The sequence below is a fragment of the Acinonyx jubatus genome, chromosome E1 (genome assembly GCF_027475565.1).
Source record: "Acinonyx jubatus isolate Ajub_Pintada_27869175 chromosome E1, VMU_Ajub_asm_v1.0, whole genome shotgun sequence".
Taxonomy (NCBI): Eukaryota; Metazoa; Chordata; class Mammalia; order Carnivora; family Felidae; genus Acinonyx; species Acinonyx jubatus.
The window spans coordinates 27,770,913-27,784,643 of NC_069397.1; the positions used below are offsets into that span (position 1 = coordinate 27,770,913).

The 13,731-nt window shown below is 39.8% G+C and overlaps 1 protein-coding gene across 1 annotated transcript in view; it reads left to right on the top strand.

Moving 5' to 3' along the window:
- Window positions 1-13,147, top strand: part of HSF5 (heat shock transcription factor 5) — a 50,244-nt gene extending 37,097 nt beyond the window's left edge. Inside the window, 1 exon segment of the mRNA XM_027034232.2 lies at window positions 10,889-13,147. Within this exon segment, the coding sequence (XP_026890033.2) occupies window positions 10,889-10,959 (71 nt within the window). The 3' untranslated portion in view covers window positions 10,960-13,147.
- Window positions 13,148-13,731: the final 584 nt, after the last annotated feature.

Here is a 13,731-nt window from a genome sequence, read left to right on the forward strand (position 1 = left end):
TTTTAAAAAACTTTTTTTTCTTTAATGTTTTATTTATTTTTGAGAGAGAGAGAGACAGAGCACGGGTGGGGAAGGGGCAGAGAGAGGTAGACACAGAATCCAAAGCAGGCTCCAGGCTCTGAGCTATCAGTACAGAGCCTGACGCAGGGCTTGAACTCACGAGCTGTGAAATCATGACCTGAGCTGAAGTTGGATGCTTAACTGACCGAGCCACCCAGGCGTCCCATAGTTTTCATATTTTAAATGGCTGGAGGAAAATCAAAAGAAGAATATTTCATGTCACATAAAGATGATATGAAATTCACATTTCAGTGTCTATAATAAATGAAGTTTAGTTGAGCTGCCTCACATGGCAGGAGGGATGAGGGAGCTCTCTGGGATCTCTTTTATAGGGGCACTAATATCATTCATAAAGCTCCGCTGTCATGACCTAATCACCTCCCAGAGGTCCAGCTTCTAACACCCATCACAGTGGGGTTAGGTTTCAACATATGAATTTCAGGGAGTTAAACATTCAGTCTGTTGCACCCTGTGTTAGAAAGTTCTTGTTCTTAGCTTCTGATCTTTTCACAGCCCTGATCCTTGATGACCAGAGAAGCCCGTAAGACGGTAAGGAGGTACTTGTGAGGAGGGCTCAAATTGACTAGTATTCAGTTTAGTTCTTACAGATGACCACATGTTTTTTTATTTTGATACTAAAAGGTTAAAGAAGTAATGATAGAAACCAAAGGTAAAATTCCTAAAGTATCACTTAAATTTCAACTGTCGCTATCATTAGGACTATCTCCCCTCAGTATGGTTTCAACTCTCACAGTGCATTATTTATGATAAAAATAAGGAAATTTCATGAAATCACCTCTAAGGACTCCTTTGCTTCCAAATTCTGAAATACTATGATTCTAACATTAACTGTTGGATGTCATTTTGTTGCTCGATATCTCATTGAGCAGGGGCATCCTATATTCCAGAATTTATCAGTGCCCTTCTGTAACTGAGTTATTTTGAAGATGTCTGCCATGTTTAAGTAGGAACATGTCACACTTCAAACTTTCTTTGAGGTTTTGTTTTTTTTTTTCAAATAGACTACAAGTTGATTAAATAATCCAGATTGTATTGATTTCAATAGATGTGTATTTTGTTAGAAGGAGATGGTCAGTCACAATCTTTGCCATGCTGTGCATAGGCTGTTTTTTTTTTTAATATATGAAATTTATTGTAAATTGGTTTCCATACAACACCCAGTGCTCATCCCAAAAGGTGCCCTCCTCAATACCCATCACCCACCCTCCCCTCCCTCCCACCCCCCATCAACCCTCAGTTTGTTCTCAGTTTTTAACAGTCTCTTATGCTTTGGCTCTCTCCCACTCTAACCTCTTTTTTTTTTTTTCCTTCCCCTCCCCCATGGGTTTCTGTTAAGTTTCTCAGGATCCACATAAGAGTGAAACCATATGGTATCTGTCTTTGTCTGTATGGCTTATTTCACTTAGCATCACACTCTCCAGTTCCATCCACGTTGCTACAAAAGGCCATATTTCATTTTTTCTCATTGCCACGTAGTATTCCATTGTGTATATAAACCACAATTTCTTTATCCATTCATCAGTTGATGGACATTTAGGCTCTTTCCATAATTTGGCTATTGTTGAGAGTGCTGCTATAAACATTGGGGTACAAGTGCCCCTATGCATCAGTACTCCTGTATTCCTTGGATAAATTCCTAGCAGTGCTATTGCTGGGTCATAGGGTAGGTCTATTTTTAATTTTCTGAGGAACCTCCACACTGCTTTCCAGAGCGGCTGCACCAATTTGCATTCCCACCAACAGTGCAAGAGCGTTCCCGTTTCTCCACATCCTCTCCAGCATCTAGAGTCTCCTGATTTGTTCATTTTGGCCCCTCTGACTGGCATGAGGTGATATCTGAGTGTGGTTTTGATTTGTATTTCCCTGATAAGGAGCGACGTTGAACATCTTTTCATGTGCCTCTTGGCCATCCGGATGTCTTCTTTAGAGAAGTGTCTATTCATGTTTTCTGCCCATTTCTTCACTGGGTTATTTGTTTTTCGGGTGTGGAGTTTGGTGAGCTCTTTATAGATTTTGGATACTAGCCCTTTGTCCGATATGTCATTTGCAAATATCTTTTCCCATTCCGTTGGTTGCCTTTTAGTTTTGTTGGTTGTTTCCTTTGCCGTGCAGAAGCTTTTTATCTTCATAAGGTCCCAGTAATTCACTTTTGCTTTTAATTCCCTTGCCTTTGGGGATGTGTCGAGTAAGAGATTACTACGGCTGAGGTCAGAGAGGTCTTTTCCTGCTTTCTCCTCTAAGGTTTTGATGGTTTCCTGTCTCACATTCAGGTCCTTTATCCATTTTGAGTTTCTTTTTGTGAATGGTGTGAGAAAGTGGTCTAGTTTCAACCTTCTGCATGTTGCTGTCCAGTTCTCCCAGCACCATTTGTTAAAGAGGCTGTCTTTTTTCCATTTGGATGTTCTTTCCTGCTTTGTCAAAGATGAGTTGGCCATACGTTTGTGGGTCTAGTTCTGGGGTTTCTATTCTATTCCATTGGTCTATGTGTCTGTTTTTGTGCCAATACCATGCTGTCTTGATGATGACAGCTTTGTAGTAGAGGCTAAAGTCTGGGATTGTGATGCCTCCTGCTTTGGATTTCTTCTTCTTAATTACTTTGGCTGTTCGGGGCCTTTTGTGGTTCCATATGAATTTTAGGATTGCTTGTTCTAGTTTCGAGAAGAATGCTGGTGCAATTTTGATTGGGATTGCATTGAATGTGTAGATAGCTTTGGGTAGTATTGACATTTTGACAATATTTATTCTTCCAATCCATGATCAGGGAATGTCTTTCCATTTCTTTAAATCTTCTTCAATTACCTTCATAAGCTTTCTATAGTTTTCAGCATACAGATCTTTTACATCTTTGGTTAGATTTATTCCTAGGTATTTCATGCTTCTTGGTGCAATTGTGAATGGGATCAGTTTCTTTATTTGTCTTTCTGTTGCTTCATTGTTAGTGTATAAGAATGCAACTGATTTCTGTACATTGATTTTGTATCCTGCAACTTTGCTAAATTCATGTATCAGTTCTAGCAGACTTTTGGTGGAGTCTATCGGATTTTCCATGTATAATATCATGTCATCTGCAAAAAGCGAAACCTTGACTTCATCTTTGCTAATTTTGATGCCTTTGATTTCCTTTTGTTGTCTGATTGCTGATGCTAGAACTTCCAGCACTATGTTAAACAACAGCGGTGAGGGTGGGCATCCCTGTCGTGTTCCTGATCTCAGGGAAAAAGCTCTCAGTTTTTCCCCGTTGAGGATGATGTTAGCTGTGGGCTTTTCATAAATGGCTTTTATGATCTTTAAGTATGTTCCTTCTATCCCGACTTTCTCAAGGGTTTTTATTAAGAAAGGGTGCTGGATTTTGTCAAAGGCCTTTTCTGCATCGATTGACAGGATCATATGGTTCTTCTCTTTTTTTTGTTGTTAATGTGATGTATCACGTTGATTGATTTGCGAATGTTGAACCAGCCCTGCATCCCAGGAATGAATCCCACTTGATCATGGTGAATAATTCTTTTTATATGCCGTTGAATTCGATTTGCTAGTATCTTATTGAGAATTTTTGCATCCATATTCGTCAGGGATATTGGCCTGTCGTTCTCTTTTTTTACTGGGTCTCTGTCTGGTTTAGGAATCAAAATAATACTGGCTTCGTAGAATGAGTCTGGAAGTTTTCCTTCCCTTTCTATTTCTTGGAATAGCTTGAGAAGGATAGGTATTATCTCTGCTTTAAACGTCTGGTAGAACTCCCCTGGGAAGCCATCTGGTCCTGGACTCTTATTTGTTGGGAGATTTTTGATAACCGATTCAATTTCTTCACTGGTTATGGGTCTGTTCAAGCTTTCTATTTCCTCCTGATTGAGTTTTGGAAGAGTGTGGGTGTTTAGGAATTTGTCCATTTCTTCCAGGTTGTCCAATTTGTTGGCATATAATTTTTCATAGTATTCCCTGATAATTGTTTGTATCTCTGAGGGATTGGTTGTAATAATTCCATTTTCATTCATGATTTTATCTATTTGGGTCATCTCCCTTTTCTTTTTGAGAAGCCTGGCTAGAGGTTTGTCAATTTTGTTTATTTTTTCAAAAAACCAACTCTTGGTTTCGTTGATCTGCTCTACAGTTTTTTTAGATTCTACATTGTTTATTTCTGCTCTGATCTTTATTATTTCTCTTCTTCTGCTGGGTTTAGGCTGCCTTTGCTGTTCTGCTTCTATTTCCTTTAGGTGTGCTGTTAGATTTTGTATTTGGGATTTTTCTTGTTTCTTGAGATAGGCCTGGATTGCAATGTATTTTCCTCTCAGGACTGCCTTCGCTGCGTCCCAAAGCGTTTGGATTGTTGTATTTTCATTTTCGTTTGTTTCCATATATTTTTTAATTTCTTCTCTAATTGCCTGGTTGACCCACTCATTCGTTAGTAGGGTGTTCTTTAACCTCCACGCTTTTGGAGGTTTTCCAGACTTTTTCCTGTGGTTGATTTCAAGCTTCATAGCATTGTGGTCCGAAAGTATGCATGGTATAATTTCAATTCTTGTAAACTTATGAAGGGCTGTTTTGTGACCCAGTATATGATCTATCTTGGAGAATGTTCCATGTGCACTCGAGAAGAAAGTATATTCTGTTGCTTTGGGATGCAGAGTTCTAAATATATCTGTCAAGTCCATCTGATCCAATGTATCATTCAGGGCCCTTGTTTCTTTATTGACCGTGTGTCTAGATAATCTATTCATTTCTGTAAGTGGGGTGTTAAAGTCCTCTGCAATTACCACATTCTTATCAATAAGGTTGCTTATGTTTATGAGTAATTGTTTTATATATTTGGGGGCTCCGGTATTCGGCGCATAGACATTTATAATTGTTAGCTCTTCCTGATGGATGGACCCTGTAATTATTATATAATGCCCTTCTTCATCTCTTGTTACAGCCTTTAATTTAAAGTCTAGTTTGTCTGACATAAGTATGGCTACTCCAGCTTTCTTTTGGCTTCCAATAGCATGATAAATAGTTCTCCATCCCCTCACTCTCAATCTAAAGGTGTCCTCAGGTCTAAAATGAGTTTCTTGTAGACAGCAAATAGATAGGTCTTGTTTTTTTATCCATTCTGATACCCTATGTCTTTTGGTTGGCGCATTTAATCCATTTACATTCAGTGTTATTATAGAAAGATACGGGTTTAGAGTCATTGTGATGTCTGTATGTTTTATGCTTGTAGTGATGTCTCTGGTACTTTGTCTCACAGGATCCCCCTTAGGATCTCTTGTAAGGCTGGTTTGGTGGTGACAAATTCCTTCAGTTTTTGTTTGTTTGGGAAGACCTTTATCTCTCCTTCTATTCTAAATGACAGACTTGCTGGATCAAGGATTCTCGGCTGCATATTTTTTCTGTTTAGCACACTGAAGATATCGTGCCAATTCTTTCTGGCCTGCCAAGTTTCAAAAGAGAGATCAGTCACAAGTCTTATAGGTCTCCCTTTATATGTGAGGGCACATTTATCCCTTGCTGCTTTCAGAATTTTCTCTTTATCCTTGTATTTTGCCAGTTTCACTATGATATGTCGTGCAGAAGATCGATTCAAGTTACGTCTGAAAGGAGTTCTCTGTGCCTCTTGGATTTCAGTGCCTTTTTCCTTCCCCAGTTCAGGGAAGTTCTCAGCTATAATTTCTTCAAGTACCCCTTCAGCATCTTTCCCTCTCTCTTCCTCCTCTGGGATACCAATTATGCGTATATTATTTCTTTTTAGTGTATCACTTAGTTCTCTAATTTTCCCCTCATACTCCTGGATTTTTTTATCTCTCTTTCTCTCAGCTTCCTCTTTTTCCATAACTTTATCTTCTAGTTCACCTATTCTCTCATCTGCCTCTTCAATCCGAGCTGTCGTCGTTTCCATTTTGCTTTGCATTTCGTTTAAAGTGCTTTTCAGCTCCTCGTGACTATTCCTTAGTCCCTTGATCTCTGTAGCAAGAGATTCTCTGCTGTCCTCTATACTGTTTTCAAGCCCAGTGATTAATTTTATGACTATTATTCTAAATTCACTTTCTGTTATATTATTTAAATCCTTTTTGATCAGTTCATTAGCTGTTGTTATTTCCTGGAGATTCTTCTGAGGGGAATTCTTCTGTTTGGTCATTTTGGATAGTCCCTGGCGTGGTGAGGACCTGCAGGGCACTTCCCCTGTGCTGTGGTGTATAACTGGAGTTGGTGGGCGGGGCCGCTGTCCGACCTGATGTCTGCCCCCAGCCCACCGCTGGGGCCACAGTCAGACTGGTGTGTGCTTTCTCTTCCCCTCTCCTAGGGGCGGGATTCACTGTGGGGTGGCGTGGCCCGTCTGGGCTACTTGCACACTGCCAGGCTTGTGGTGCTGGGGATCTGGTGTATTAGCTGGGGTGGGTAGGCAAGGTGCATGGGGGCAGGAGGGGCAGGCTTAGCTCGCTTCTCCTTCGGTGATCCACTTCAGGAGGGGCCCTGTGGCCGCGGGAGGGAGTCAGACCCACCACCGGAGGGGTGGGTCCGAAGAAGCACAGCGTTGTGTGTTTGCTCGGAGCAAGCAAGTTCCCTGGCAGGAACTGGTTCCCTTTGGGATTTTGGCTGGGGGATGGGCGGGGGAGATGGCGCTGGCGAGCGCCTTTGTTCCCCACCAAACTGAGCTCTGTCGTGGGGGGGGGGGGGGCTCAGCAACTCTCCCTCCCCTTTGTCCTCCAGCCTTCCCGCTTTCCGAGCAGAGCTGTTCACTTATGACCTCCCAGATGCTAAGTCGCGCTTGCTGTCAGAACACAGTCCGTCAGGCCCCTCTGCTTTTGCCAGCCAGACTCGGGGGCTCTGCTTGGCCTGCGAGCCGCCCCTCCGCCCCGGCTCCCTCCCGCCAGTCCGTGCAGCGCGCACCACCTCGCCGCCCTTCCTACCCTCTTCCGTGGGCCTCTCGTCTGCGCTTGGCTCTGGCGACTCCGTTCTGCTAATCCTCTGGCGGTTTTCTGGGTTATTTAGGCAGGTGTAGGTGGAATCTAAGTGATCAGCAGGACGCACGGTGAGCCCAGCGTCCTCCTACGCCGCCATCTTCCCTCAGCCCCTCTCTGCATAGGCTTTTTGAGCACAAGTTAACTTAAGGAAATACGTTTTGGATCAAAAATACCAAAAGGTAAAGGAAATTAGATTCAGTCATGCGCCTCCAATTTCTTTGATGATATCACTCTAAACTGAATATACCCAAATATTAATTTTATAGTAGAAGCTACACTCATTCATGTTCTCATGGGATGTTAACTTTCTGGTTAAGGGAAATTGAAGGTTTACAAGCAAAGTTCTATTCATTCCTAAAGGAAGGACTTCTCATTTTGTAGCTATTGGATTATGGATGAGATTTCATTTAGATAATAACCCCCAAGCCCTAGAGGGTGCTCTTGGACGGAATTAACATTCCCAAACAAGTAGATGCAATGCTCTTGGCCCTCAAGGCCTTTCAACTCTCAAACCAACCGAGCTACTGTGATCCCCAAATACTTACCTTCTCTGGTGAGTATGCAAGCTTCTCTTCTAAATGAAGTCATATAAACCTCTAGTAGCACCAGGCTAGTCTGTCTTTTCATATTTTTATTGGTCTCTATACTCTTTTAACTCCTTGATTGGCAGCTTTGCTAATGAAGGAAGTTCACTTTAATAAAATTACTATGTTTAGATGCTCATTATTAGAAACTGTGTGCCAAGGGCTATTTTAAAGCCCAATCATTAAGGTTAAGAGGGTTTGTTGTTCACACTACTTTACATAACTAATTCTGAGGCTATTAAAGAGCCACACAGGCTATTTCTATTTTAAACATGCCTATCTATGATGTGTTCTTGTCCATTATTTGAACCTATCAATATGGTAAAGTCTTAATAAGCAATGAAATGAATGACATTTGTTCACTGATTTAAAAAAAAAAAAGGGTTTGAGGCACCTCGGTGGCTTCATAGGTTAAGCCTCTGACTCTTGGTTTCAGCTCAGGTCATGATCTCACAAATTATGAGATGGAGCTTCGTGTTGGCCTCTGCACAGTGCAGAACCTGCTTGGGATTCTCTCTCTCTGCCCTCCCTTGTGCTGTCTCTCTCTTTCTCAAAATAAACTTAAAAAAAGAGGGAGTTTGTTGCTGCTGTTTTTCAGTTTACCTCCCCATGTGAAATCTGTAGTTGCTTTAATAGCCTTTACCTTTGTCATTGTCAAGAATTCCTACTTTCTGCTTTCAAAGCTGGGTTATAACTGGGTCTATTCATATTCCCAAGTCTTATTTTAATATGTTCTATTACCATTTGGCCTGTCCTTCCCCCTTCCCCTCCCCCCCCCCAATATGGAGCTGAGATGTTTAGAGAATAATCATTAGGTGTTACTCCTACATCTTCTGGTCAGCTTTTAGAGATCCTGATGCCTAAGTAGCACTCCACACCAATTAAATCAGAATGTATGGGGGTAGGAGTCCTATGCATCAGTATTTTTTTTATTTTAAATCTTTTAGTGTTTATTCATTTTTGGGAGAGAGAGAGAGAGCACGAGCATGGTAGGGGCAGAGAAAGAGGAAGACACAGAATGTGAAGCAGGCGCCAGGCTCTGAGCTGTCAGCACAGAGCCTGACACGGGGCTCGAACTCACAACCCGTGAGATCATGACCTGAGCCGAAGTCAGATGCTTAACCAACCGAGCCACCGAGGTGCCCCTGCATCAGTATTTTTTAAAAGATCCTCCAGGTGATTCCAATGTGCAACAAGGTTTAGAAACCACTGGCTTTACTTAATAACCATGTAGACTTAGCGTAGAGGTTCTTGCTCCCAGTATCAATTTACGCCTCAGAATTAATTAGATGACCTTATAATAATGCACTTTAAACTATTTGGAAAAAAAGATATTATATAAATATAACCTATCACTATTTTTGTTATTATATAGACTTTAAAGAAAGACTTTTGTGGTAAAATATACATATCATAAAATTTATCATTTTAACCATTTTTAAGTGTACAGTTCAGTGGTACTAAGTCCATTCACATTTGTTGCACAACCATCACCACCAACCACCTCCAGAACTTCTTCATCTACCCAAACTGAAACTGTCCGTTGCACAGTAACTCCCATAACAGCCCCTGGCAACCACCATGCCACTTTCTGTCTCTATACATGTGACTGCTCTCGGTACCTTACGTAAGTGGAATTATGCAGTATTTGTCCTTTTGTGACTGACTGATTTCAGTTAGCACAATATTTTCAAGGTTTATCCATGTTGTAGCATGTATCAGAATTTCCTAATTTTAAAAGCTAAATAATATTTCAATGTATGTATATACCACATTTGATGTGTCCATTCATCGGTCCTTGGACACTTGGATTGCTTCTGCCTTTTGCCTACTATGAATAATGCTGCTATGATCATGGATATACAAGAAGCCAATTTTAAGTGATAAAATTATGGCCTTTCTCCCACTATAAGATGCTCATCTGGATAAATTGCTTGTTCTTTATGGTTAGGTTGTAGTGTAATTCACCAGATGAGATGACCTGCCCCTAGTGACTGGTCTACCTTTTACAAAATATGGCAAAAATTAGCTATTGTTCCATATTCTTTCTGGATTTTCTCAAATATGGTGGTAGAATTATTTTGTTGAATCAGCTCTCTTGCCCAGTCTGTGGATCAGTCCCACAGAGGCTGTGTTCTAGAAATACAGTGACAAAAGTCTGTGTCTAGAATGAAATAAAGGACTTATGCTATATAGTTTAGTTTAATTTCATTCCCAAATGCTACTATGGCAAAATCGTAAGCTTCAAAACAAACCTAGAAAGGTTGGTTCCCCTAGAAATTATAAACTAGAAGTCTGTATGTTGCTCTGGAAGTTGTAAACTAATTAGCTTGAGTCTAGAAGCCACAGTAAGATCCTCTGACTTCTGCCTGTGTTACTCAGGCCATTTAGCTCTACTCCCATACATGGCGTCTTTGTATTACAAAACCTAGTACTTGAGCTGAGAGTTCAGTTTTTTAGTTCTTTCCATTCTTAGTGGACCCTTTTTGTCTCTTGACCTCCATGAAGGGTATGCTTTCTTTTTTACAGACAGTTCAGGTAGGTGTTTCTTCTGCAAGAGATCAGCTGTGTTGTAAGGGGAAATTGTATGGAGTCAATCAACTTTGGAAAAGTAGTGATTATTTATTTTAACATTGTGTTTCTGAAGGCATTATTTTCTCATATTCCCACAACCCACCCACCCACTCATCTTTATAGGATCAAAGAAATGAATTTTCATTTGTGTGTGTATATTTCACTTTGATCCCTTTGACACTTTTCCTTAATTTTTCACTTATAATAAAAAGCAGTTGACGTGAAAAGAGGCTTAGCTGTATCATTGAAAAGATACCAACTGTACACTTTTTGGTCTCACTGGGTTAACAACTGGGCTGCATCTGTGTTCCTTAGAGATACAGGAATGTCCCAAAACTGAGATCATAGAATTTTAGAACCAATTCTACACTTTTTTTTTTAAATTTTTTTTTTTTAACGTTTATTTATTTTTGAGACAGAGAGACACGGAGCATGAATGGGGGAGGGTCAGAGAAAGGGAGACACAGAATCTGAAACAGGCTCCGGGCTCTGAGCTGTCAGCACAGGGGCCCGATGTGGGGCTCGAACTCACGGACCGCGAGATCGTGACCTGAGCCGAAGTCGGTGCTCAACCGACTGAGCCACCCAGGCGCCCCAAACCAATTCTACACTTGACCACGAGCAACTTGTTCTTCTTGTCTGAAGACTGGTCTATCAAACTCTCCAATCTGAGAGGCCAAGAGTGAGTAAACAAATCTTCTTTCTTTCTAGATCTTCATCTGCTGGTGGACGTGGCCTGCAAACAGGAGCACTTTCCAAAGGAGGAAGAATTAAAAGAGTGAGGAATGGAGGACATACGTGACATTGTGCACTAGCTGTAGCTGAGGGCAGACTAGCCTTGCACATGACACACTGTTCGGAGTTTTTCAGTTCTGTTAAGGAAAAAAAAAGTATTTTTGTTTTGTTAATTGAGAATTTTGTTAATTGAGAATTAGGATTTTGGTATTTACTACAGCTTTTCAGTTCAGATTATTTACCTTGACAAACTATTAAACATCTAGCAGCCTTTTTTTTTTTTTTTTTTTTTTTTTTTTGCGCCCAGATCCCTTTCAAATGGAAAGTCCTGGCCTTCTGTTACAGTCAAGAAGCATCTAAAAACTGCTGCATCTATGGTACTGGAGAATAATCTGTGTGTGTGTGTGTGTGTGTTGATTTGCTGTCTTGCCACTCTCAAACTTTAGTCAGCACAATTCCAGAGGGGGAGTTCAGTCTATCTGTTTCAAGTCACACTGTGATCCTTCTAGAGAAGACTGTGCGAAACAAAGGCATGTGTGGTCACCAAGATCGCAGGTCTAAATGGGTCAGGAATTCCAGGAAAGAAACTCTGAGAAAGAGCTAATTTTCTAACTGATTAACCAGGAAATGCTCTTACTTCCTAACCCAACATTCTGTTTCAAAAGCGAGGCACCTGGACTTGGACCATCCACCACACTTAACAGCTCCTGATTGTTTTATATTAATGGGAGCATTCTTCTATTTTCATATCTTTCTTTAATTTTAATGATACATTATCATAAATGGTAAGAAGGTTTTGTTATATATCACTTATTTAAATGTCTTCTAAAATTTTTTTAATTTGTTTAATATATTTATAAATGCTGGTAGAGTTAAAAGTTTTAAAGCTTTATATTTTTATTAAGATTGCACAATAGAAGGATAAAGGATGCATGTGTAAGATACTTATTTTGAAGGGGAAATGTGTGAACAAAAACATTAAGAGATTTAACACTGTTTTCTTACTTTAGATTTTTACATTTGGTACATGTAAATTCTCATCTATATATACTGTGTGCAAAATTTTGGGAAAACCTGATCAGTCATTTAACAGAAGCTATACCTCTGACATTTGTAATAGTTTATGTCTGGTTTAAGCTTCTGAGAGAATTTTGGATAGTGGGATATACCATAGCATTTTTATTTTATCCCCTCTGCAGGATTCTAAATTCAAGTAGTAGGATTGTGGGACCGGTTTTTAGGAGAGGTATCTTGGGTGTCCACTTTCTGTGGTTCATCCCTCACTTGCTCATCTAGTGATAGCAAGAAACTTTATGATTTTAAAGTCTTTTACACTGACTAGAACTTTCTTATTGGATTCTGCTTTGGTTGTCCTAATAAGAATTGCAGAAACAAAAGGAAAGTGTAGGAATATGAAACTAATTAAAAAGAAAAGGCACTTAGTGATATGACATAAATACTATGCTAGTCATTGTGGGTGTAACAATTCATCTCTTAAATTGCATTGTGCCTTCCCAATGATGTCAAACCATAGACGTGTTAACAGAGATAGTAGTTTTTTGGAAAAGGATGAGTTCTGTATTGGTCTGCAGTGACTCAGTTTAGATATGAAAGTAGGTTCTGAAAAGTGACCTGTTTGGTCCATCTGATTAGATTAGTTGATGTCCACGTGATGGGCATTTATTAATCTTTATTAGCAAGGTTTAAAAAAGATGAACAGAATATCAAGACTCCTCCATCTTTTGGCCAGACTATGTATTTTGGCAGAGTATGTGAAGAGGAGACCCAATTTCCAAATGAAGGAACTTTGCCTTTTCTCTGTCATGTTGAGAAGCTGACAAACTGTGTAGGTGACATTCCTTCCCTTAATATGCCTTTTTAGCTTTGTATCTGTTGAAAGAGATAATATCCTTTGAGGAACATATGTCAAGCAGAAACCTTGGCATGGCTTAATTAATGAAATGCCTTTATCAGCTTTCCAAACTTTTTTATATGTGAATACAACAGACCAAGGAGCTGGATCTCCTGTTATACTCACATGCCTGCTATCTATCAACTAAAGCTATCATCGCTGACTTGGGAAAAATGTCAGAAGATAAAATAAAATCTTTGTGTGAATTGGCCAGTAGGGTCTGACGCATACTAACAAGGTTTCTGACTAGCTCCTCACTATTTCAGCACCTTAAGCACAATAAATTTCAATCAGTCAACAATAAAGTGAGTGTTTCAACTGGAGTTGTCTTGCTTGTTTTTACTGTTTAACTGGTGATCAATACAAAACTAAGTCATTATGACTAGTATTAATAATAGCAAAATTTGAAAGATAATGTATTACAGAGAAAGACAGATACCATATGGTTTCACTCTTATGTGGATCCTGAGAAACTTAACAGAAACCCATGGGGGAGGGGAAGGAAAAAAAAAAAGGTTAGAGTGGAAGGGAGCCAAAGCATAAGAGACTCTTAAAAACTGAGAACAAACTGAGGGTTGATGGGGGGTGGGAGGGAGGGGAGGGTGGGTGATGGATATTGAGGAGGGCACCTTTTGGGATGCACTGGGTGTTGTATGGAAACCAATTTGACAATAAACTTCATATATTGAAAAAAAAACAAAAACAAAAACAAACAAAAACAAAAAAAGAAAGAGAATGTATTCTGTTTTTCAAAGAATCTACTTAAAAAAATGTCCTGGCTTTTTTTGTTTTTCTTCATTTGTGATTGAATGGAGATTGAATCTTTAAAATGCCATTAAGGATAAGGACAATTCTTGGACATATTTATAAAAATCTGTTTTTTTAGGAAAAGGACTCATGTCTTCAG